Raw genomic sequence first — 22,116 nt, forward strand, 5'->3', positions numbered from 1 at the left:
TTCATTATTACATACTTACATATTTCATCCCATATGAAATACAATTACAAAAAATAGATATTTCATAGAAATGGCATTATTGTTGTGTTACGAACAGAAATGTGCCAAAGTAATTATTCCCACAATCAGAGTTTATGTCTAATGAAACAGATGATACTTTCTGTGACACACAATCATTTTATAAAAGAAAAACATTTACTTTTAATAATCTCCTTGGGCAAATTCCTCTCTGCATTAAACCCATCCTTGATGAAGCAGCAGTGAGCTGCCCTGTGAGGCGCCCGGGGAGCAACCAGGGGTTAAGTGTCCTGCTCAGAGACACTTCAACGTGTGAACTGTGTGGGGACTGGGGATCGAACCGGCTACCTTGTGGTAACGGGACGACCACGCGTCCCTCTGAGCGACAACCGCCGCAGAAGTGCGGCTGAAAATGGATTTTACAGAGAGGTTTACGTTTGATCTTTTTTATTCTTCTATCATTACTTTTATTATGGTTTGTACGACATGATTTAAAGAAAGACCAAGAATAATCATCACGAGGTTCAGCGCTGCCTTTTGGCGAAAGGACATTTAAAATTGCACAGATGGAATTATTTAAAGGCCACATACAGTTTCCACTTGAGACTCTCAGGACACACAGGCGGGGATTGTAGGTCGGGGTTCAAGTCCAGGGTTGTAGTCCAGGGTTGTAGTCCAGGGTTGTAGTCCAGGGTTGTAGTCCAGGGTTGTAGTCCAGGGTTCTAGTCCAGGGTTCTAGTCCAGGGTTGTCGGTCAGGGTTGATTCTAGAGTTTGGGACGGAGGCATCCGACCGCTGGCTTGTCGGAGCAGAAGTCTTTCCACCAGGACGGCCGCTCCAGCACCCGGCTGCCCTGCATTACTGTCGCCCACAGGTTCTTGTAGAGCTACGTGAGACAGAAACAAGAAGAGGTTTTATTTTATTTAGAGCTTTCCTAAAAAAAGTCATGATCTAAACATCCCAGCAAAAAATAAATACTGGAACCATTTTCCTATTCCACCTTCAAACAGGACTGATGGGTACTGTAGAACCAACACAAAGGGGATCGTAGTGTGGGTCAGCATCGTCTTCCTGCCATGTTTTCATCTGAGAGTTCCCTCCCTGGATAATCTGAGCCACTATCATCACTTCCTTTCGAACCAGACAAGCAATCAAAGCGCCTTTTGGATCTGCACCAACCACAAGAAGAGGCAAAGCTGTCATCTGGAGGATAATGTAAACACCGCGAGCCTTTTCCAAATGTCACATCTCTTTCCACATTTCAGACAAACAACCCAAACAGTTTGGATGAATTACGACTTGGAGCCCCGATGTTATTTGTACACGACCGCAGCTGAACAGGAAATTTGTTTATGTGGTTACATTTTAATTAATCCGGAGATTCACAGCAGGATTGTTGTGATAAGTTTACAAGAGGACATGACACATGAGCAGGGTCAGGAGCCGGACTCTGTGTAATTGGATTTCCTCGTGTTGTTTGGAAGCGACGAGATTTCATTAAGATTCAGCAGGATTCATATCCAAAACAATCTGTGTTATTAAACCTGCCACTAATCTAAGGCCTCAGATACCCAGAGGCGTCATATTAACCGTGAAACAGTTGGTGTCTGGTAACTCTTTTGAAATAAAATAGCCGTGAGATAATATCCACATACGACTGCTATGACGTCTAATTCCTGAGTCCCTTTGGTAGCACAATGTGTCTGAGGATTATTTATGACTAATGGGCAAAGGACGGGAGGATTATATTCACCAGGTTACACAAACAAGTACATCATTAACCATCTACTTGTATTAGATCGATATAAGTCATAATTCACTCTCTATTTTATATTAATGTAAAAACATTTCTTACAAAGAACTTCAGTATTTTTTGCCAAACACTTGAAACGCATTATGATTATGGTTTAATTTACTTTTGCCTTAGTGCTCATTTTGACTGAACGGAGCCTGAACGCATCATGATGCTAGCTGCTAGCTCCGTTATTTAGCCACGCATGACTGCTAACAGCTGAAGTTGTTGTTAAAATAATCAAAGTCCCCCCCAATGGAAAGTGTTAAAAAGTTTTTGATCATTAACAAAGTTAAACTCATGTTGCCTATTCATGTTTTCTTTGTAGTTCTGCTTATGAGTCACCTCCCTTTCTTCTTGTATTGCTTCATACGACTGAACCATAGTGAAGACCCTCAGAGACATAACAAAGTGTTTTCCAAGGAAGATGAAGGAGAAAGTCATACATCAGAGACAGAAAGGAAGTCAGCGGTTTTAAACTATGAACCTTCTCAAACTTGTTAAATATTACAGAGCCAACATCTCAAAACCAATTTCTCTGGAATAATAAACTCGACCAGCCGTTAAGGCGGAGTAACAGAATACACCGTGGGTCTTCATTATCTCAGAGAAAACAAACCGTAGTAGAGTCTAATTTTTGGGGGTTTCAGGTCAGGAAGTGCAGAGAAAGTCACTGTCAACAAGCGTCAGAGACACTTCATGAGAAGACTCATCGCTGGACGCGTTTTCCTGGAAGAGAGAGAGACGGCAGCCAAAGCTCTGCAGTGCTCTTCCAGTAATGTGACTTAACCTGACGGGCCGGGTGTCCCAGAGGGGTCAGCATGAGGGGGCGGAGCCTCCGTGGTGGTTAATAACGGCTGATTATCTGCCTCCAGAATATTAATCTTACGAAGAGAGAAATGTGAGGACTGACAAGTTTAATTTCACCGTATCTAGAATAAAAAAATACAATTATTTAATGTAATATAGTCTGTAATAACCTTACATTTTGGCAATCTCAATTAAATTATCAAATTAGAAAAAAAGTCGAGATTCCAATATCGAAACAATAATATTTATTTTATTTATTTATCAGCCAATAATACATCTGGCACTGACCTTAATAAACAATTCATCAATCAATCATATTTTTCTTATTTTGTCTTTAGATGCTGGATCCATTCAGGCTGCGTGTGACATGTGATCTACTCGTGTAATGGGCCTGCACTTCAAATTCTAATAAATGATAATAAATACATTGCTACTGCGTGTAATATTAATTCCTGGAGAATATAAAGAGTCAAATAGTTTCTTTTGAGTATTCAGCTGGTTGGGAAAGATTAGTAGTATTTATTGAACCAAGAGCGTTCTTCCAGAAAGTTACATTGCTAATGGTTAAAACGTTAAGTTTGCTCAAATTAAAGGTCTCATCTTCTGTTCTTGACCGTACCGTACGGACACGCTTCTTATGTTCATTCATATTTTCACAATGTGAATGTACTTTGTTAGACTAAAAGAAAGCAAAATGTTTGGACGGGTGTTGTGTATCTGAAGGGTCTCACGTAATGATTTCACTGGTCCGGCCCACTTCCTCATATTGGGCTGTCTGTGGCCCATCAACTAAAATGACACCACTTGGCTCAACAATGCGTATTAAGAATTATCTTGCAAGAAAAGTCAGGCTTTTAAGTCGTGCTGCAAACATTATGGCTGTGGTTCCACTTGCAAACCGATCACGCCAGGACGCATCAAATCTCATGCCTGTACATTGGATCAGCGGGAAAACATGGACCACATGCAGCGCAGAGCTCAGCCTCTGGAGGGGGACTGTTACTGTGAAGAACTTGGAGAAAAAGATGTTTTCACCGAATAAGCAAAGCTCACTTAGCAATAATAAGACAAGCGTACTGATACTGCAGAGAGGAAGAGTAAGCAGCAAAAATAACGAAGGACTTTTATTGTGGAGATCGTCTAGAAAAGCAGCTCTTTTGACCACAGAATATTTGGTCTGGAGACACATTAGCGTGAACAGCTGCGGTCTGGCTCATCCCATCACGAAAGTGGAACCACGGCTCTGGTCTAATAAAAAGAGCGTGCACCCGCTCACCTGCCAAAGCTCCTTTAAAATGTCTTAGTGTGACAATTCTCGCAGTATTTATGCTCGTGACTTTTAATTATCGAGGCTCAATTCGCCTCAATGTGTGTGTGTGTGTGTGTGTGTGTCTTTACCTGTCCATCAGCGTTGCCTATGGGCGAGTTGAGAAGGAAATCCGAAGGCGCTAAAACATCCACCAATGTTACGGCATCATCCTTCAGCTGGAGGACAGAAACACAGACAGAGCGGTTTACGGCGAGCAGGAGCAGAATCTTCCAGAGCCGTGACTTTAAAAAAAAGACAGCTAGGAAGTAGAGAAGGACACGAGATCACACACACTGTGAAAGAGTCGAAGAGGAGGAGTGTTTCCGTACCTGGGAGCAGAGCGTGAGGATGGCCATCTGGATAAACTCTGTGGGCTTCTTTCCACTCAAGTACCCACCTGGACGGGAACAAGACTGCGTTACAAATATCAACACAATGCAAAGCGTCGGGTAGATGTAGAGTAGAATACGCACCCTGGTAAAGCGTGGCCATGTGGCTGCTGAGGCTCCACAGCCCGTACAGGGCGCACAGCTTGCTCAGCACAGGTCTGAGACCAGCTGGCGTGTCCTCATCAGAGGTCTGATCATGAAACCTCTGGAGGCAGTTGAGCTCTATGTAGGCGATGGCCAGGGAACGGCAGTAGTAAACCTGAACACAAACACGGACACACACGATATGTGTAGCTGTTGCCAGAGTAGGAGCATAAAAACATGCAACATTGTTTTGTTTTTTAATTTCTGCTTTCAGAAACCATAAATCATATTTCATGAGCTCAAGATATTTGTGGATTAAACCATAGACTGTATTTAAGAAGTAGACGTAGCCTCCTGATATTACATTTTGGTCGTGGCCATCTTGTTTTTTTGGAACCTGTGAACGGAAGTGACCATATTTGGACTGTGGCGGTGGGACGTAGTGGTAGAGTCACCTTGTAGCCCCGCCCTAAATTATACTCTGCTTTATGGTCTATTTGAATCTAAATGGACCATAATTTATTAAATGAACATCATGTTGTATTGAAGAAGACTTGAAACTAGAGATTCAGACATAAACTCATGTTAACAATGTTTACTGAGGGGATGAATAAAAGAGAAAAGTAGAGGTATTTTCTATCGACTTCTATTTCTACCAGTGGAGTCGCCCTCTGATGGCCATTAGAAAGAATGCAAAAGCTGCTCTAATGGCGTGCTACAATGGGCGAAAGGCGTAGATGTTTTTTTTAACAGTTTAGTTTACACTGAAAACTTTGGAAAGATGGAATCAGGAGATAACGTGGGTAAATATCAGAGATGAGAGTTGTTAAGGAGAGATTGCATTGACTTACAGAAGCCAGTGGAGCAGCAGCTAAACGTGGAGGTGGCGCCAGGACTTTGGTACAAATAGCTTTAGCATGTAAGCTAACGGTTTCTCCCCTCCCTCTACTTCCTGTCTCGGTTCTGAGGCAGCATTCACGCAAAGACGCCAGAATGGCAGAACAGGAAACGCTCTGTTATTCCAATTCGGGAGCATAAATCTGAGATAGCTGCTCTTACTGTGGTCACACGAAAGAGATCGCTCCAATGAGCTACTTTTTAGAGAAAGAAGTTACAGCCAAAACAGTGCATAGCTGATGAATACATTAGAGTACATATTGGACTTCATTTTCAAGATTACTTTTGAGGTCTTTTGCCTTTTAAATGTTTGGGAGTGAGTGACTATAATATGATTATACTACAAATTGCTGGTATTTGCGCCGTGAAGGACACGACATGACCAGTCTTATGTTATTTGACAGCAACCATATGTGTTTTTTAAACTGCACATGGGAAATAATTTAGTACAAATTGAGTCACACTGTTCATGACCGACTTGAGAAAACTGCACTTGTACACATTTAAAAATCAACACAGTGAATACCTAACTCTATAAACTGTTATATTACCACAATGAACATTAAAACATGTGGACGTGTCACATTAATGCTAAGTAAAACAAATACATTCTATGACTGAATCCAGTGACGCACACATTTCCGAGAACCACAACGCTCGCCCTGTCTGACACTGTGACCTCCAGTCTGCATCTTTGTGACATAACGCAAACCAGATGAAGGCAGTCAACTCTCCTTCAGCTGAAGACCATTTGTTCTCTTTGTGATCAGCTGGTTATGGCTGTCCTCTCATAATGCCTGTAAATAGTTTATGTGAAAGAAGGAACAGTGGAAATGACTAAATACAGATGGCATGAAAGAGAAAAGAAACAAATGATCCAAAAGGGTGTGTGTGTGTATCGAACATTTCATCACAGCTTAACGTCAGTACTGAGGGGAGAAGACGGCGTGTGAAACTCTACAGCCAGCAAGGACTCGCAAACTCAACTGGAGTCATCATCGGACGCGATGGAAGACCCAAAGGACGGAAGGAAAGTGTGGGTCCTACCTGGCTGTTGTTGCGGGCCTCAAAATCATCCTTCCCAGAGGCCCTCTGCTGTTCAAGCCTCCTCTGGCTCTCTTCCAGCAGAAAACACACCAGCCACTTATAAGCTGCCACTGGCACTGATGTGACAAAAAAACAGTATATTCAATAGGTTAAACTGAGAAACCACTGTGGAAATCATATATCTGCCATATTTAGATAACTGGTTGAGGAATATTTAGAAACCCTGTTGGGTTGTGAATCCTGTGAGTACCTGCAGAGTCCATGCACTCCTCCATTGTGTTTGAGGTAAACTTGGTTTCCAGGATCTTGTGGAAGTCATCCAGGAAATCCACAGAGTGAAAAGGAGACTCGATGCGCACGCCGTCTAAAAGCAGACGACACGGCAGCCGAAACTCAAGACATCAATCACAAAACCAGTTTGAGAACCGACAAGAGTAGCAGAATGGGAGAAAACAGTAATCAAAGAGCTGTCGATACATTATTGTGTGACGTTAGTGTTTTTAAAAAAGGTATTGTCCATGATCACCAAACTCACACAATACGACTAACTAACTCATACAACCTCCCTATCCCTTTAACATTGGAAGGCGCGTCAGCACTAGCATAGCAGTGGGAGATAATCATGTCGATCACCAATAAGTGATTGCCAATCAACAGAACTCAAAATCTCAAGTTCAGCCTTTTGGAAGCACTTTAGATGGCAGCTCCAGCTCTACCTCTCACCAACCGACAACAATGAAAGCTTTTTATAATCCATCAATGTCTACCGAACTGACCGCTGCGTTTGGCGTCGAGCCAGCTGAGCAGGTAGTTGCTGGTCTGTTGCAGCAACACATTGTTGTCTCCCTCGTATGTGCAGTTTGGATCGTTGTCGTTACGCAGATCACCCAGCCGGTTCACTGAAAGAGAGAGGCGGTAGTTTGGTCTCTGAGTGTGTGAGTGTGTGTGTGTGTGTGTGTGTGTGTGTGTGTGTGTGTGTGTGTGAGTGAGTAAGAGACTGACTGGCCAGGTATCCGTGACCACCGCACGCCTCCCTGCACTCCTGGATCCCCCTCTGAGCGGTCCACGAGCCCAGAGGCTTACTGGAGCAGCCGATGGCGTGGATCTCTCTGCCCATCTCTCCCTGCCAAACACACACACACACACACACACACACACACACACACACACACACACACACACACACACACACACACACACACACACACACACACACACACACACACACACACACACACACACACACACACACACACACACACACACACACGAGACTCTTGTCCATACAGAAGGATAGCTCCGGATATAGACATGCATATTGCATCTCATCTTAACTCACTTGTCTGCCACTCTTGTCTCTCATCATCTGTCCGAGCTGGAACTCAACGAAGTTCGTGTAGATGGATTTGGAGAAGTGTTCCAGAGCATATGCTGCTGCCAGGTACGGGATCAGACGCCATTGCTGGAGAAGAATAAATGTGTAACTTAAGTAACAGTTTCAGATACCTTCTGGAAGTTTCACAGGGTACTTTTTAATTTGATGAAGTAAATTTGCTATCAAATCCACTCTTGCATCCCGACCTGTAACTGGTACTCAAGAACAGGAATCTCCTCCATGTCTTTGGGTCCAAACTGTCTCCTGGTGGCTGAGAAGCGGATGGCGACAACCAGAGCCAGCTTCAGGTTCACCAGAGCCATCCTGGTGATGGACACTCTCCCCCCAGACAGGGCACCGAGAGACTCCCCGAAACGCTTGTTGGGGTCCTGAAGGGGAGGAGAGAAACGATGGAGATACATGAGGAATAACAAGAAGAAAAGAGAAACAATTTCTCTTGGTTCTAATCGCAATCCTACAAGATTATGGAAAGCTGCTTAAGACCTACAGAAATAGGAAACATGTCCAGAAGATCTCACGAACAGCTCAGTTTTCTCTAGTGACTCTTTCTCTGTCCCACATGTCCAGGTGTGCCACGCTCATGTTGTCTTTGCTCATTCAGCCATTTTTTTCTCCCTCCTCTTTGGTTATTTACTTAATTTGTGTGTTGGACTGCATCCTCTTCGTTGAGCCCTCCTGGTGGAGTGTGTACGTGGAAGTGTGTAAATGTAGGAGGAGCATACGGTATGCTGTGTGGGTACGTGTGGAGGTCAGTGGTTCTCAATCTGTGAGGCGTGACCCTCTAGTGGAGCGCAGAGGTATTACAGGTGGGGCGCAGCGGGGGATGTAGATTCTCAATTTTTTTTGTAAGAATCCTTTATTAATCCCACAGTGGAGGAATTATTCTCTGCATTTTACCCATCTTTAGTAATGAAGGAGCTTTGTGCTGCTGTGAAGCTCTGGGGCTTCAGTGCCTTGCTCAAGGACTCTTCAACATGAAACTATGGGGAGAAAACAGGGATCCAACCGGCTTCCTTGGTAATCTTTTTTTTGCCAAATATGAGCTATTTTTTGCACATATTTAACTTCATCTGCATTGTTTTAACAAACTGATTGCACATGTTATTAGTTTTTGTCAGATGGAGCAATCTGGTTTACTTGAAAAGGGATTTAAATTTTTCTTTACTCTAATAATTAAAAAAGCACGGCTGGAGAAATCTCTAAAAGTTGGACCATTTTGTTCCAATGTTGTTCTGGCTCCTCCAAAGTGGGGCGTGACAGACAAAGCTTGAGAAGCACTGCTGCAGATGGTTGTATATGTGTATGGGCATCTGTTGGTGCCGAGGTTCATGTATGCGAGGGTTAGAATTTATACTCGCCATTAGATTACCGACACTAAATGCTACCGTTGTGACTGTTTGCTTTATCATGTTTGTTTATTTGGATGTCAAGGAAGACGAGGATGTGTTGAAAACACAAAATAAAAAGTTTTAAAAAAAAGACCCGGGGTGCAGTCGACCCCTGACATGTTGCAGAACATTCCCTGCATGCGCTCGTGTGTGCGACCGGAAGCAGGGACCGACATTCAAGATCATCTCTACAGCGATTTAGCCATCGCCTGGTTGTCATTACCAGCATCTCCTCACAGCGTCCATGTGAGGCCTCATTAAATCACTGCAGCCGTAATGTGAAGACGGCGCTTCACTGCCCAGCAGTTAAAGGATGCCTCCTCCATTTGTTTATGCACATCTGTGCCTGCATGTGTTTGCAATAAGATGGGTTTCTTGAAAGGTTTGTAATTGAACCAGCGCTTCCTATAGAACATGCAGCTGAAATAAGATGGAGAAATGCATGCGTATTCGTTTTTTTATTTCCGTTTATTGCCATTTTGTAGTTTATAAATCCCCAAATCAACCCACAGAATAACTCCAATATTAACCCCAGCATCCGCTCAAGATGAAATAAAGATAACATGTATACAATGACCTCATGTAGATGAGAAAATAAAGGAGATTTTTATCTCAGTGAGGCTTTTCCTGGTTAAATAAACTTAAGTGAGTTAATTAACTGAGGAGTGGAAAAAAAAGCATGAATGAAAAAAGCTTTTCACTCGTACTTGGAATATTTTTAGTAGTTTTGGTTTTATGCGTGCAGGTCTCCATCTCTGGGACTTCTGCCTGCGCCATGAACCAACCTCCATAATGTAAGTTATAACTCATATTCACAGACTAGATTATTGCCTTTGTACGAGCCAAGTATGACATCATAAAGCATCATAAAGAAACCATTTGATTTGTCTGCAAGTTTCCAGCTTCACAGCACAACAACAAAACTTTCATTGGCAATTTTTCCACCTGAAAAATCTCATTTCATAATATAGTAAATACTAGCTATTTTATGTATAACACACATTCAAACACCATTTGTGTTATTTAACCGTTTCTGGTTTCTTAATGTAATAAAACCAAAGTTTATCTGGTTGACAACTCAGCGGCATTCTTTCTTTGAGTTGTAAACGGGTTTCTGTGACATATAGAAGGAGTGTTTCCATCCTGCATCCAGGTGATGACCCAGCTTCCTTCTTCTCTCGTCCCGATGCAATAAATGGAGTAATTTTTCCATACCAAGGTGGAAATAATTTTCATCCAGTCTTCCCACTCTGAATTCAGACCCACACATTGTACTATACTCGCGAACATTTCAGCTTTCTGAAAATTGTTCCCCAAAATGTCTCACCCTTTTATCAAGACTTCTTATGGCAGCCGAAACAGCTGCAAGAGAGAGTTTGCTTTCTGTTGCCGTCATCTTAGCCGCTGAGAGTTTAGCGTCCATGACAGCCGGCAAAGAAAAGCACTTAAGAAACCGGCAGAATCCGACCGAGCTAAAGCCATTACCAAATCTATTGGCTGCAGCCGTGAGGACAGAGAGCGTTCAAAACATGGTAGACGTGCTTGATAGAAAGGCAACAAGTATCCTATTTCAGTATGAAGATCATGCTCGGTCTTTATGATCAGAATAGCATCCTCAGTTGCTCTCACCACAGGAGGGCGGAGCTCCAGAGCTATGTGACGGCAATACCCAGCAACGCCCCTCTGAGAGTCCCACAGCCACGAATCTGGCACAAGTACTGACAGAAGAAGCAGCAGACTGGACGCTAGAGCGGCCCAAAGTCAATATCCCAGTCACCACAGATAATACCAGGAACCAAATAAATGATGCTGTGATGGAAGCCCATCAGACCGCAGATAGCTTGCTTTGCACATGTGATCATTTTAGCACCCGGATGGGGAATCTCAGTGGACCAGATGAACCGCCTCATTGGCAGAGTCGCGGGTTGGTTTCAAAGAGCAACACCCTGGCTGCATGGCGCAAAGACCTGCACTAAAGGTCAAAAGGTCAAGAGCGTCACACATTTTTTGGTGCATATTGTATTATTACATTTTCAAATGGTCATCATTTCTCAGAAAAGTGTCTCAGAGACCCCAGATCCTACATATTATAAGTGGACGGCCTTATATAATATGACTAACACAAACACATTTCAGTCCAAGACAGGCTTTTAAAACATTCACGAATGTCCTTCCCTAATAACCAAAACCTAACATTTGACATCCAAATGTGCATCATTTTTCATCTGAAAAAGCCTGAAGGATTTAATGAAATATCTACACAGGTGTATAGAGGCTCATCTCCAGCACCATCACTCCAGTGTTCTGATGGTACATCGTGTTTGCTAATCGCCTTTGAAGACTAATGGATGATTAGAAAACCCTTTTGCAGTGATGTTAGCACAGCTGAAAACAGTTCTGCTGGTGAGAGGAGCTATAACACTGGCCTTCCTTTGAGCTAGTTGAGTATAACGGTAGGGTATGTTAAACTATTTTAAATATGCAATGCAAGCTGCGTTTTGTTACTCAGTAGCTAAACTTGCTCATTAACGTTACTGTGACAGAAGGAAAAAAAGAAATGATTTAAATCACCTTTATTTTTAGAGTCGGCTATGTGTAGAAGTCAAGAAGCTAATCTCAGCAGATCAGTTTCCCTCAGTTGACCGTCATCTCTCCACGCTGCGTTTGAGACATGTGTAAAGGCTACCACAGCCTCACGCACGTGAAATACATTTTCCAGACGTTTTGTTATGTAACGTGCCAAAATGAACCTCATCTGTTGGGTCTGTGTCCTCACTGCCGGCGTCTTTGCTCGGCATGAGATTATTTGCCAGGTAAGAAACACTCACACAAACTACCTTTTAAAAAGGCTCGGAGTGGCTGTCGAGTGCTTTCTTTGGCCATCAGTGAAATCCTACTAACCTTGAATGGAGTAACGTAGCGGCCATCGGGAGTAACATCTCCAGTCTTGTTCAGCAGATTCTCCCGAGGGATCCTCACATTATGAAACAAAGCAAACCTGAAGGAAAAAAGATGGAATGCTCTTTGGTTACACTGACGATGTGTGCGGACCACTAAAGCAGGACACGTATAGAAATGATAGTGTTCCTTATGAAAGGCAACATGTTCACAATCACATGCAGGATAAGCAGTAATATCGGTAAGATAGAAGAATGCCAGGAAATTAACCTTGAAAAGAGTATTGAGGTTCAACACTAGCCCTATTTACTGTGATATTTTAGAACTATTTAAGAATCTTAGGTGATAAAATGATTTAATTGGATACATTTCTTCCCCAACGTGAACAAGACTGCCGGTTTGATGACGATAAATTGGAGGAAACCGCCTTTCTGCATGTTTTAGTCTCAAATGTTTCCTGCGGGTCTGACGTAAACTATGACTGCAGCACCATCTAGTGGCTCACTGAGGTACTGACACACACATGACGCCGCTTTACACGACCAGTGGATGCTGTTAAAACCACAGCAGTTTGAAGTATAACATAAGTAGAAGGGTTTCTAGATGGCCAAGTAAGCCTCTTTGTCTTCCTACCTATGTATAAAAACGTGTAAATATTGATCAAGTTGGACTCGCCTTTATTTATCTAATCTTTTATTTACCTTGGCAACACATTAAGGTGGGGACCTCATTTACAGAGTAAAAGAATAAATTGACAAAAAAAAAATCATCAGGACCTCAGGACTCAACGATAAGAGTTAAATAAAATATAGCATGTCAGGCTCATGTATCTAGCAGCCCACTGCCAGAAGTAAACTTCTTTGTTTCCAGAACTGAGGACGTGAATTCATTGAGGAGGGAGCCGTTTTATATATTCTATTGTTGTTTTACCACTTGCGTTCGGTTGGAAATGTGTTCTATAAATAAACTAAACGGCAGCAGAAAAAGATAAAGTTCATGAGCTGAAGTGGAAGCCAGCATGTCAATTATCCTGAAACAGGAATTCAGTTGGATGAGGCAGAACCTACAACTATGTGTTGTGAGGTGCCACCTGCCCCTCAGGACTATCTAATCATTCACACACACACTGCAGGCTCAGCCTGTTTAAGGCCAAAAAGACATCGACATGGACTAGCGATCCGAAGATCGAACTGCTGATCCTCTGATTGAAGGACGACCCGCTCTCCCACTGAGCCACAGTCGCTCCAGCTGTTTTTTTCCTTCTGCTGAACTCTGTTTTTCAAAGCCCACATTTACTTTGCCATTCCGGTTTTCTGGAAAGTTCGGTAATTCAGAGCTGTTAGTGTGAGGGTTTTGTTTATTCTTCTGGCCAACCTGACCTCTTTCGCTTCCACTTCGGTGATTGTAGTTGGTTTATTACTGAAAATTATCTTTTCGTCAATGGATGTTCAACGTTACTTATGGAGTCCCTTTTCATTTTTTCAAAGGTTTTGGGTACATGTGTCATGTTACTTCTTAGACATATCATATGGGCTACAGTAAACAGACAGCCACTATATGTCAGGCTATAGAGAGACGATAGCGTCAAGCAGGTTCAATATCCCCTGTACAAGTTAACTTAAACCCCTTAAGGACTGCGTTCCTGCCGGTGGTTCCTGCGTGAGCCCCCGATGTCTCTCTCGGCTGCCACCTACCCGTTGTCCAGTCCGTTCTGTCCCAGCTTCTTGCCCATGTCTCCAACCAGCACACCGGGCAGAGCGAGCAGCGTCTCGGTATCTCTCACCTGCAGCACAAAAACAACACCAAGTAAATTATTTTAAGTTGGCCAATGTGCATCATCTCTGGTCCACATTTAACACTTGTTGACTATTACTTACTTAAAAAAGACATCATTGTTCAAATGTGGCAGTTTTATGAGAGTCCACATTGTCGTGTTTTGTGCAGAGGGATTAAACCTCAAGAAGGCCATAATGTTCTTGAGGAACGTAAATTGCTTTCCATAATTAAACTCTAGCTTGGGTACATACCGTCACTTAAAAAGTGAAGTTTTTCTTTCATGTATATCAGAACAGTGGGATCTATGTTTGCATTCATCACTGTCCCGGCAGCTCAGCCCTACTTTTAGTATGTCACCATGCTTTGCACCTCATCCATCTGAAGAGAACGAGGAAACGATTTGAGGACAATAACTACACTTTAAAATAATGGTTCCATGTGTTCTTCCGAAACGGCTGAGAGTCTATCCAGAAGCATTTGCTTCTGAAGACCCCTTTTTTTGAATGAAGGGATTTTGAAGGGTTCTCTGTAAGCCTACGGGACGCATTACGAGCCTTTAAATTCTTCTGGGATAGTTGAATGCATGTGTCTCTAGAACAGCATTAGCCTGCAACGTTAATAGGGAATGAGCTAATAAATTGCACTTTAGGGAGATACAATGAGCGCACCTCTATTTATATTTGAATACCACTCTTACGAAGTATAAATCATGCATATCCTCGGGGAGAGAGGATGCTAAAGTGCGTTTTATTACATTACATTTCATCTAGCTGACGCTTTTCTCCAAAGCGACTTACATTAAGTGCATTCAACGATGAACACAAACTCAGAATAACAAGAATCAAGAGAGTACAATTTCCTCAAGAAAGTTAAACTACAAAGTGCTCTCAGTAAGTGCCATTTAAGTGCTACTAAAGTGCTAATTTGTATATCTTCTTGTGACGTTTTTGAGTGTTTAGCTCGCAGTTTAGCTACAAGCCGATTGGCACAAGCCGAGAGGAGTGAATGAGCTGGGGGTGTCCTGTTCTACCATGTCCTGAAGTGGACCCGATTTACGTAAGTAAATAAGTACCAATGTTTTGAAGCGGATGCTGCAGCCACCGGTTACCAGTGAAGGAGTAATGTGGGTTAATTTAGGTTAAAGACCAGTCGATGCTGCTGCATTCTGGATGAGCTGCAGAGGTCGGATGGCTCTAGCAGGTAGAACTGCCAGGAGGGAGTTACAGTAGTCAAGGCGCGATCAGAGTCTGGACGAGAACCTGTGCCGCCTTCTGAGTTAGAAGGGGAGGGAAGGGGAGGTATTGTCCTTGTGTTGCACAGCATGTACCAACAGGAACGTGTTGTTGCGGTAGGTTTAGTTGGCAGGTTTAGATCATTATCAGGAATGAATCACATTACCAGAGAAAACATAAGCAAAGGTGGACCTCATTAGGTGTATGGAGCGGTGATGTACGTCCCAATGGGACTTCTGGCAGCTGAGAATCCGTCAACTTAAAATTCGTAACACAAAACAAAAAAGCAACAAAATGGTCTTTTTAGCCAGCTCTTAGTATCACAATAGCTCTCAAACTATATCAGTAACAGCTTAAAACGTGTTATTCCCTCAAAAGTTATTTCAACTTCTTTCACTTCAATACTTTGAAACACTTCACCTGCTTTCAGTTATTCCTTTATCTAACGAGTTCACAGATGATCAACTTCCCTGGACAACTTCTGACGGACTTTGAATTTTATCATCGTCACACTGCTCTGCACTCGTAAACTTTGGCAACAGCGAGTCTTCTGATATGCGGTCATATGCATCTGATGTGTGGCGTCACATCAGGTACAATTATGATATGGCCAGCTATAAATTGGTAAAGGAGGTCAAAGGTCAGAGTCTCACCTGCACAATGAAGGAGTGTAGGCCGTGGCACACCTTGTCCGGTGTGTAGAGCTGAGCGAACAACACGGCGTGGGTTGCGGTCTTGCCCAGGTTCCCCACCCAGAACTTGGCGGCCTCAAAGTCCGGAGAGTTGATCACAAACTCCTGCGCAGGAGAAAGTTGGATATAGCTAGCCATTTAGAAGAGTGTGTGTGTGTGTGTGTGTGTGTGTGTGTGTGTGTGTTTGTTGACCTGGGTTGCGGGGTCATACGTTGCCGTGGTCCTCATGGCTCTAGTGTTGCTGCCGTGGCTTAGCTCAGTCAGTGCAAAACAACCGAAGGTCTGCGAAGACATACGTGGTGGTGATGATGATGATGATGATGATGGTGAGGAATATCACCTGAGTAACATTAGGTGGAGCTAATGGCCGAGTGAAGCTGTGCCGAACTCTTACCGTCATGTTTTCTGTATTTTCGACAAACTTGCTGTGTCTTTTCGATCCTGTGTTGGCAACAGTCGCTCCGAACATCTGAATCAGAAGTTGTTTTTAGCATCTTTGACTGGGAAGTCTACGACGATGCTAGCAGTACCGTGATGCCTGTAATGCTCTTTACACACGAATAAACTAGAGTGGGTCAAATTAAAATGGTTAAGTAGCTTAAAAGATGGTTTTGGATTTGCTGTGAAAACATCGTCAAACAACTTTATTTTCCAAAACCCATTTTTACTGAACAGAGTATGAATGTATAATGATGAACCTCACGTGAACATCCGCTATAGCTATGCAGATTTTAACAAAGATGAGTTGGCATCTCCCCCCGTCTACTAAAATTGTATCCCCATCATCCGTCAAATGGTGTTTCCCTTCTGTTAAAATGATAGCGCTGCCCTCGGCGATGGATTAGGGATACGGGTTGGTTCATGTTTAAGTCAGACGGTGACCTCCGGTTCTGACGAGTAACTTGCATTCTCTCTACCGGCCATCAGGGGGAGACTCCTCTCAGTAGACATTGCAAAAGGTTTATAGTCTCAGCAAAAATGCACACTCACCCCTCTGTTGAGCATGTACTTGGCCAACATGGCCCAGTCATACATGCCCAGACTATCGCTGAGAGCAATAGTCTTCCAGGGGTTCGCCATCACCTCTTCTCTTTTGAGGAAGTCGTAGCGAAAGAGCTGCTTCACCCTGCAGATGTGGAATCAGACGCTTTATTTTTCCTCTGTATATTATACAGAAAAAGATGCGATAGTTATAACTGAGGATGTTGTTGGTGGTAAAATGTTACTGTATGTCGATACCTGAGGAAGGTCAGCTCCCTCATTTTCGCGAGAGGGATGTCTTCCCCGGGCTGACGCGCAAACAGAGGGTCGCCCTCAAGTGCATTGGACACGTGTTGCTGTAGCACAGAGAAGGTGAGACATGGACAGGGTAAGATATGTGGAGGAACATTCAGAGGACTTCGAGCACCAGAAATGTACTCTTGTCATGGTGCTTGTCGGCAACAGCACGCTGTTTACGTACGTAACAAACGCGCTAAACCTAGACGTTGATCTTTTCCTGAACTGAACAAAGTATTTTTGTTTCCACGACTTAAACAACTTGTTCTGTTTCAATTCATTCATCGCGTATTGAAAGATAACCCGTTGCAGTGTCGTTTTGTTTGTTTTAAAAAGGCCTTGTAGGCCTCTAATGCACTACACTCAAACCAGAAGCAGGAGCGCCTTCGCGACAGCGTATTGCCACATAACCGTGGGTTTGTAAATGCCCCTTAAAAAATAAATCGCCTGAAGCAAATGTGTATAACTATTCAACTTCATGAGAAAAAAAACGCAAAGAGCATTTGATGCCGACGGCTACCTTGAATGCCAGGATGTCCGCTCCCTCTATGAAGAGGAGCATGTCCTTCCAGTTGAAGGAAGCTTTTTTCCTGTAAATGTCCAGCGGACCATGGGGGAGGTCTGCCACGACGTTATCCATGGCCTTCTCCCTGGAAAGATACAAGAGAAGAAATCATGTAATGGCAGCGGTGGAAAGAAAAATCCGATCTCTTAGCTCAATACCCGTACAACACAAGTTATCAAAGGAGTAATTGGTTTTCACTAACTTTAATTTAGTTTGAGAATGTGGAGCTTTTGCACTGTATGTAAAAGGAGTCTCTGTGACAACATTTAGATGCAAGACCTTCAGTAATATAAATGTGTTTAAGTTAAGACGCAGGCACTCTGGGTGAAAAATGTAAAGTCAGACAGGTGGTTGTAAGTGCCCAGGTAGTGAGACATTGTTCCTAACTCACTGACACAAACACACTAAGTTAAGCGGGGATCAATAGAGGACTGAGGGTAAGGGTCGCATCCTGCTCTGGATTGCACCTCTGTGCAGAGTTAATTGCGCATGCGCACCACGGTCTGTTCCACCGGGAGATGGAGCGACCGCCGCTAGTCCGTCAACACACCGTGTGTCTTAATGGGTTCACGAACGTGACGACCTCCACGGCTCTTTACCTCACGGTGCGCACTGTTCATCTGAACGCAACGCTAGTTAAAGCGCTAAAATTCCGGCGGAAGGAGAATTGATGTCTTCGTATACAGCGAGTTAGCTATTGAGTTACGTTTCAGCTTTAAGTTCACTGAACGCGTTCACGTTACGCGGTGGCAGCAGTTAAAGTGGGTTGAACTGTCAGTTAAAAAAAAAAAGTGTGCGGACGAAGAAAAGACATTTCCGTTGAGTCTTACCTTCTGGTTCTGTGTCAACTGTCCCAGTTAATATCTCCGTGTCTCTTCTTCGACAGCTGTCAAAACATGTATGTGTTTCGTAAACCTTTGAGCACCAGAGGTGGCTCTTCTTTTTCTTTTTTCTTCTTCTGCTCTTTTTTCTTCTTCGATGAAGTTTTAACGGCAGCTTGCATTCTATTGGTTGCATTACTGCCCTCTTCCGGTTTCAGTCGGTTCCTTTTGTTGTCCTCCGTACTAAACCTTCCCCATTGCTCCCATTAATGAAATGAGAAACCAGTCAAGTACGGACTCCTTTCCTTTGTCCTTGTTTGACTTCCATCATTTCTGCAGACTAAATTCCTTTAATCTTTCAGTTATTTTGTGACTTTGACCCTTGCTGTCAGTGTTTACACTCCCCTATGGTGTGTTATGTGCGCACACCATACGATGCTTGCCCTATTTCTCCAAATTGTTTAATTCTATTCTCAAACATGGATTATAGTAATTCCCCACCATCAATTATGTCCTTTCAACCCACACTCCCTCTTCCACATACTAATTTGGTACATGCATTTCTTTCCTCGTACCCAGTACTCAATAGGCCAGGGGAACCCTTGTTTTACAAATTTAACAAAAAACCTCCTTGTCCTTCTTTCCTACCTCGTCTAATTGTTTCATATCCATACATTACGCAGCCAAAATTTAGTTTTAACCATGATTCTTGTGTCTTGTATGGTTTTCTCCATCCCGCTCTTTACATTTCTTCAACTCCTGTTCAATCACAATCCACACATCTTGCATTCCAGTTTAAGTATTAGGGACAATTGTTATTATCATCAACCATTGATGAATATGATTCCCGGCTCGCCTGTGAACATTAGATTGTCTCTTACTTAATCCTATTTCAATCCTATCCCATCAAAACAATAGCCCGCTGCTTTAGAGATTATTTGGATCCTCTCAGTTTCTGATTTATCCTCAGAAGTTGCGTTCATCACCACTACTGTAAAAGCCACTAGCTTCTTCTTCTCTGCCCATACCCTGATTCTATCATTCCTTGCTGCCTCTACTTTTACTTGACCTTTGCTCCTGAGCTCCTCTGACTGCTTCTCCTGCCTCACCAACCAAACTGCATCTGCATAAGATACTTTTCCCTTCACTCGTATTCCTTGTACTTCCGCCTCACAACCCTAAGCTATGCAGCGCTGTTTCCCTCCACAGTAGCAGCACCAATCCACATGTTCTCCTCCACACCGAATTAAACATATAATCCCTGTGCCCTACTTTTAAACCTCTTAAAAAGTTTCTGCTTTTAATCTGAAGGTCTGAGGTGAATACACTTTACCACAAACAGGAGCATCGTTTATCACATTTTGGATCCAGTTTCCTCACAATCAGGATTACTTCTCGTCTCATCTGCGTAAGAAAGTAGCCTTGCCTAGAAATATAAGTTGTGCAACTAACCATATGATTTAGAGCAATGTTAACACCAGAGCATTGTGAGTTGCACAAATGTTTAAGTCAAGTTATGTACATAATCTGTTTTTGACACCATCACAACACATTAAGGAAAAGCCTACTTAATTATGGAAGTGTGGGAACCACTCCCTTTCTCAAGTTCAGCAATTTTGCCGTCACCATCTTGGATAATGACCGTCGCCATGTAGTTTTTTGGCAAACAATCAACAGAAGTGACGAAATATGGAATGTGGAGGAGCGGTGAAGAGACGCCATATACAGCTCTGGCAATGGCAGCGACCTTATGGTCTTTTTTCTTTAAACTTGACCGTAATTTATGAAATGAACGTGATTCAATATTAGGGATAAGCTCCAGATTTAATATGCCTCAATAGGGTGAGTTATGGTTGTAAAGTTCCCCGGAGAATGTGGAGATATATTATATATAAATAACCGACCATCCTGCAAGTACACAAGTGCATCAGCAAAAGACTTGAAAAGAGAAAAGGACCAACGCATACTGGATTGAGGAGGAGACAAATCAAACAACATAATGCAAATGACAAGTCAAACATCAAGTTTAGTGATTACACCATATATATTTGTGATCTGGCAAACAACCAACACACTCTTGCCAGGTCTTGCACCTGGAATCTTCCACCCAATGGATGGATGTGTTACTATTACACCACAAGAGTTGGTTTTTATTGTTTTTTTCGAACACAAATACAACAATAAAACACTTAATTATATTAGCCTAAACAACATACGGAACTATTTACACATGGGCTTAAAAGGCTTCATCTAACAGGGTGTGTGCAGGAAGCAGCTATATCATTAAAGACTCTCGAAGACATTTTCATGCCACAGTTGAACAAAATGTTATATTTTTGCAATAAAAAAATAATCATTTAATGAAAAAAAAAACCCAGTAAGATTTGGACTTTAGGAGGGTTAGTTGAGTCCAGGTTTCTTTTGTCAATGATGATGCATGTCAATCAAACCACAATACATTTTTTACTCTCAATAAGTCTTTGCTTTCATTTCGTCAGTACCTCTTCATAAACAACATTGCTAAGCGCTTCTTTTTTCTCTCTTCATTGAGCAAGAATGCAAAGCCTGCTTGACCTGCCAACGCTGCCACATTCAACTGATTATGCTGAAAGAAGTCTGTTGTGCAAAAGACCCTGACAACATATGTCAACTGGCACTAAGATTTATTCAATGTGGCAAAGCAGCTATTCACCAGAAACTGCTTTTGCTGCAGAGTGAATGGAAAGATACCAAGATACTGCAACCAAGACAAGAGGCAAGATCTGATCGATATTATACCTTGATCCATTGAAGCTTCCATTGTGCTGGTTGAAGTTTCAAAGTAGCATGATTGTCATTCCTTCTTTTAAAACATACTTCTTTCCTGGAAAGATCTTTGTCATGTAATCATTGACCACGTCCATGTCAGAGTTGGTCGAGCACAGTATGGTGAGCTCAAATAGCCACTTGCGCTCGGCAATGTTGATCTGGATGTCTTCATGTACCCAACGAACGATATCCTTGAGTCTTTCACCACATAGAGTGAGTGGTTCGCTCAGCTCAACAGCAAAATTACCCGCCTCTACAATCACAGGAATGTCCAGATGGAATTTGGTGCTTCGCTCTGTTGTTCTCCAGCAGCCTTAGTGATCCTCCTTTTTTTGGTAAAGATGAAAAATCTCAACATTCCTCTGCAGCTAGGAGCGCTTCCAGCATCTTTTTACTATCTAAGTGTCATAACCATAGGGCGCCTTGGTCAGGATTCGCCTTCAATCCCCGTTGCTTACTGTTGTGATGCCACCAAATGGCTTTTCTGAACCCTGCAGCCGCGAATGCACAACAATCTATCATCCACACTTACTCCACCACTATGACGTGTCATTCTGAGGTGTGACGCAGCGCTGCCATCTTGGCTCAACTTGTAAGTAAACTTAGGCAGAAAGGTAGCAGCAGTACCATGTGCAGCTGTTGCAGGGGGCCCCGTGCTCAGACTTTGTTAAGAATTTGATCATTTAGTGGCGCTATTCCTTTGAGGCTATCCGCTCGTCCTTGTTGACTTCTTTGAAATTAAGTAAACTTCAGTCAATAAGCCGGGGTCAACCGCTGCAGACCACATGCTTGACTGCAGAGCCCCGAAGCTCCGCCCACGCTGCTGCACAGAGCGCTGTGTGCTTGTTTACTAAAAGTTTCTTAATATTGAAACAGTGGCATTCAAAGTGCACCAATTGCAATACATATGAATGAGA

The 22,116-nt window shown here is 42.9% G+C and overlaps 1 protein-coding gene across 3 annotated transcripts; it reads right to left on the reverse strand.

Moving 5' to 3' along the window:
• acox3 (acyl-CoA oxidase 3, pristanoyl) lies at window positions 1-18,516 on the reverse strand. 3 transcript variants are annotated; one of them, XM_068587651.1, is made up of 19 exons: window positions 18,401-18,516; window positions 17,526-17,655; window positions 16,967-17,064; window positions 16,718-16,853; window positions 16,122-16,196; window positions 15,920-16,009; window positions 15,689-15,832; window positions 13,722-13,810; window positions 12,031-12,127; window positions 7,927-8,109; window positions 7,685-7,807; window positions 7,348-7,468; window positions 7,122-7,244; window positions 6,596-6,709; window positions 6,346-6,461; window positions 4,402-4,576; window positions 4,258-4,325; window positions 4,018-4,104; window positions 1-903 (listed from the first exon to the last, which is right to left on the reverse strand). In XM_068587651.1, the coding sequence occupies exons 2-19, from the start codon at window positions 17,643-17,645 to the stop codon at window positions 784-786; spliced, it is 2,079 nt and encodes a 692-aa protein (XP_068443752.1). In that variant the 5' UTR covers window positions 17,646-17,655; window positions 18,401-18,516; the 3' UTR covers window positions 1-783. The 3 variants fall into 3 exon arrangements, with proteins under 3 accessions (XP_068443752.1, XP_068443753.1, XP_068443755.1); XM_068587652.1 differs by lacking the exons at window positions 1-903; window positions 4,018-4,104; window positions 4,258-4,325; window positions 4,402-4,576 and adding an exon at window positions 5,289-5,364; XM_068587654.1 differs by lacking the exons at window positions 1-903; window positions 4,018-4,104; window positions 4,258-4,325; window positions 4,402-4,576 and adding an exon at window positions 6,048-6,095.
• Between the last annotated feature and the right edge of the window lie 3,600 nt (window positions 18,517-22,116).

Source organism: Clinocottus analis, unplaced genomic scaffold, assembly GCF_023055335.1.
Source record: "Clinocottus analis isolate CAN_PGR_092001 unplaced genomic scaffold, fCliAna1.0.p SCAF_21, whole genome shotgun sequence".
Classification (NCBI taxonomy): Eukaryota; Metazoa; Chordata; class Actinopteri; order Perciformes; family Cottidae; genus Clinocottus; species Clinocottus analis.

Bases quoted from the DNA above. Each gene is read 5' to 3' on its own strand.
- acox3 (XM_068587651.1), bottom strand. From the start codon at position 17,645: ATGGATAACGTCGTGGCAGACCTCCCCCATGGTCCGCTGGACATTTAC. The intron at 15,833-15,919 runs GTCAACAAACAC...TCTCCTGCGCAG, and splicing joins CGTATGACCCCGCAACCCAG to GAGTTTGTGATCAACTCTCC. The intron at 6,710-7,121 runs GTCAGTTCGGTA...GTCTGCTTTTAG, and splicing joins GCTCGACGCCAAACGCAGCG to ACGGCGTGCGCATCGAGTCT.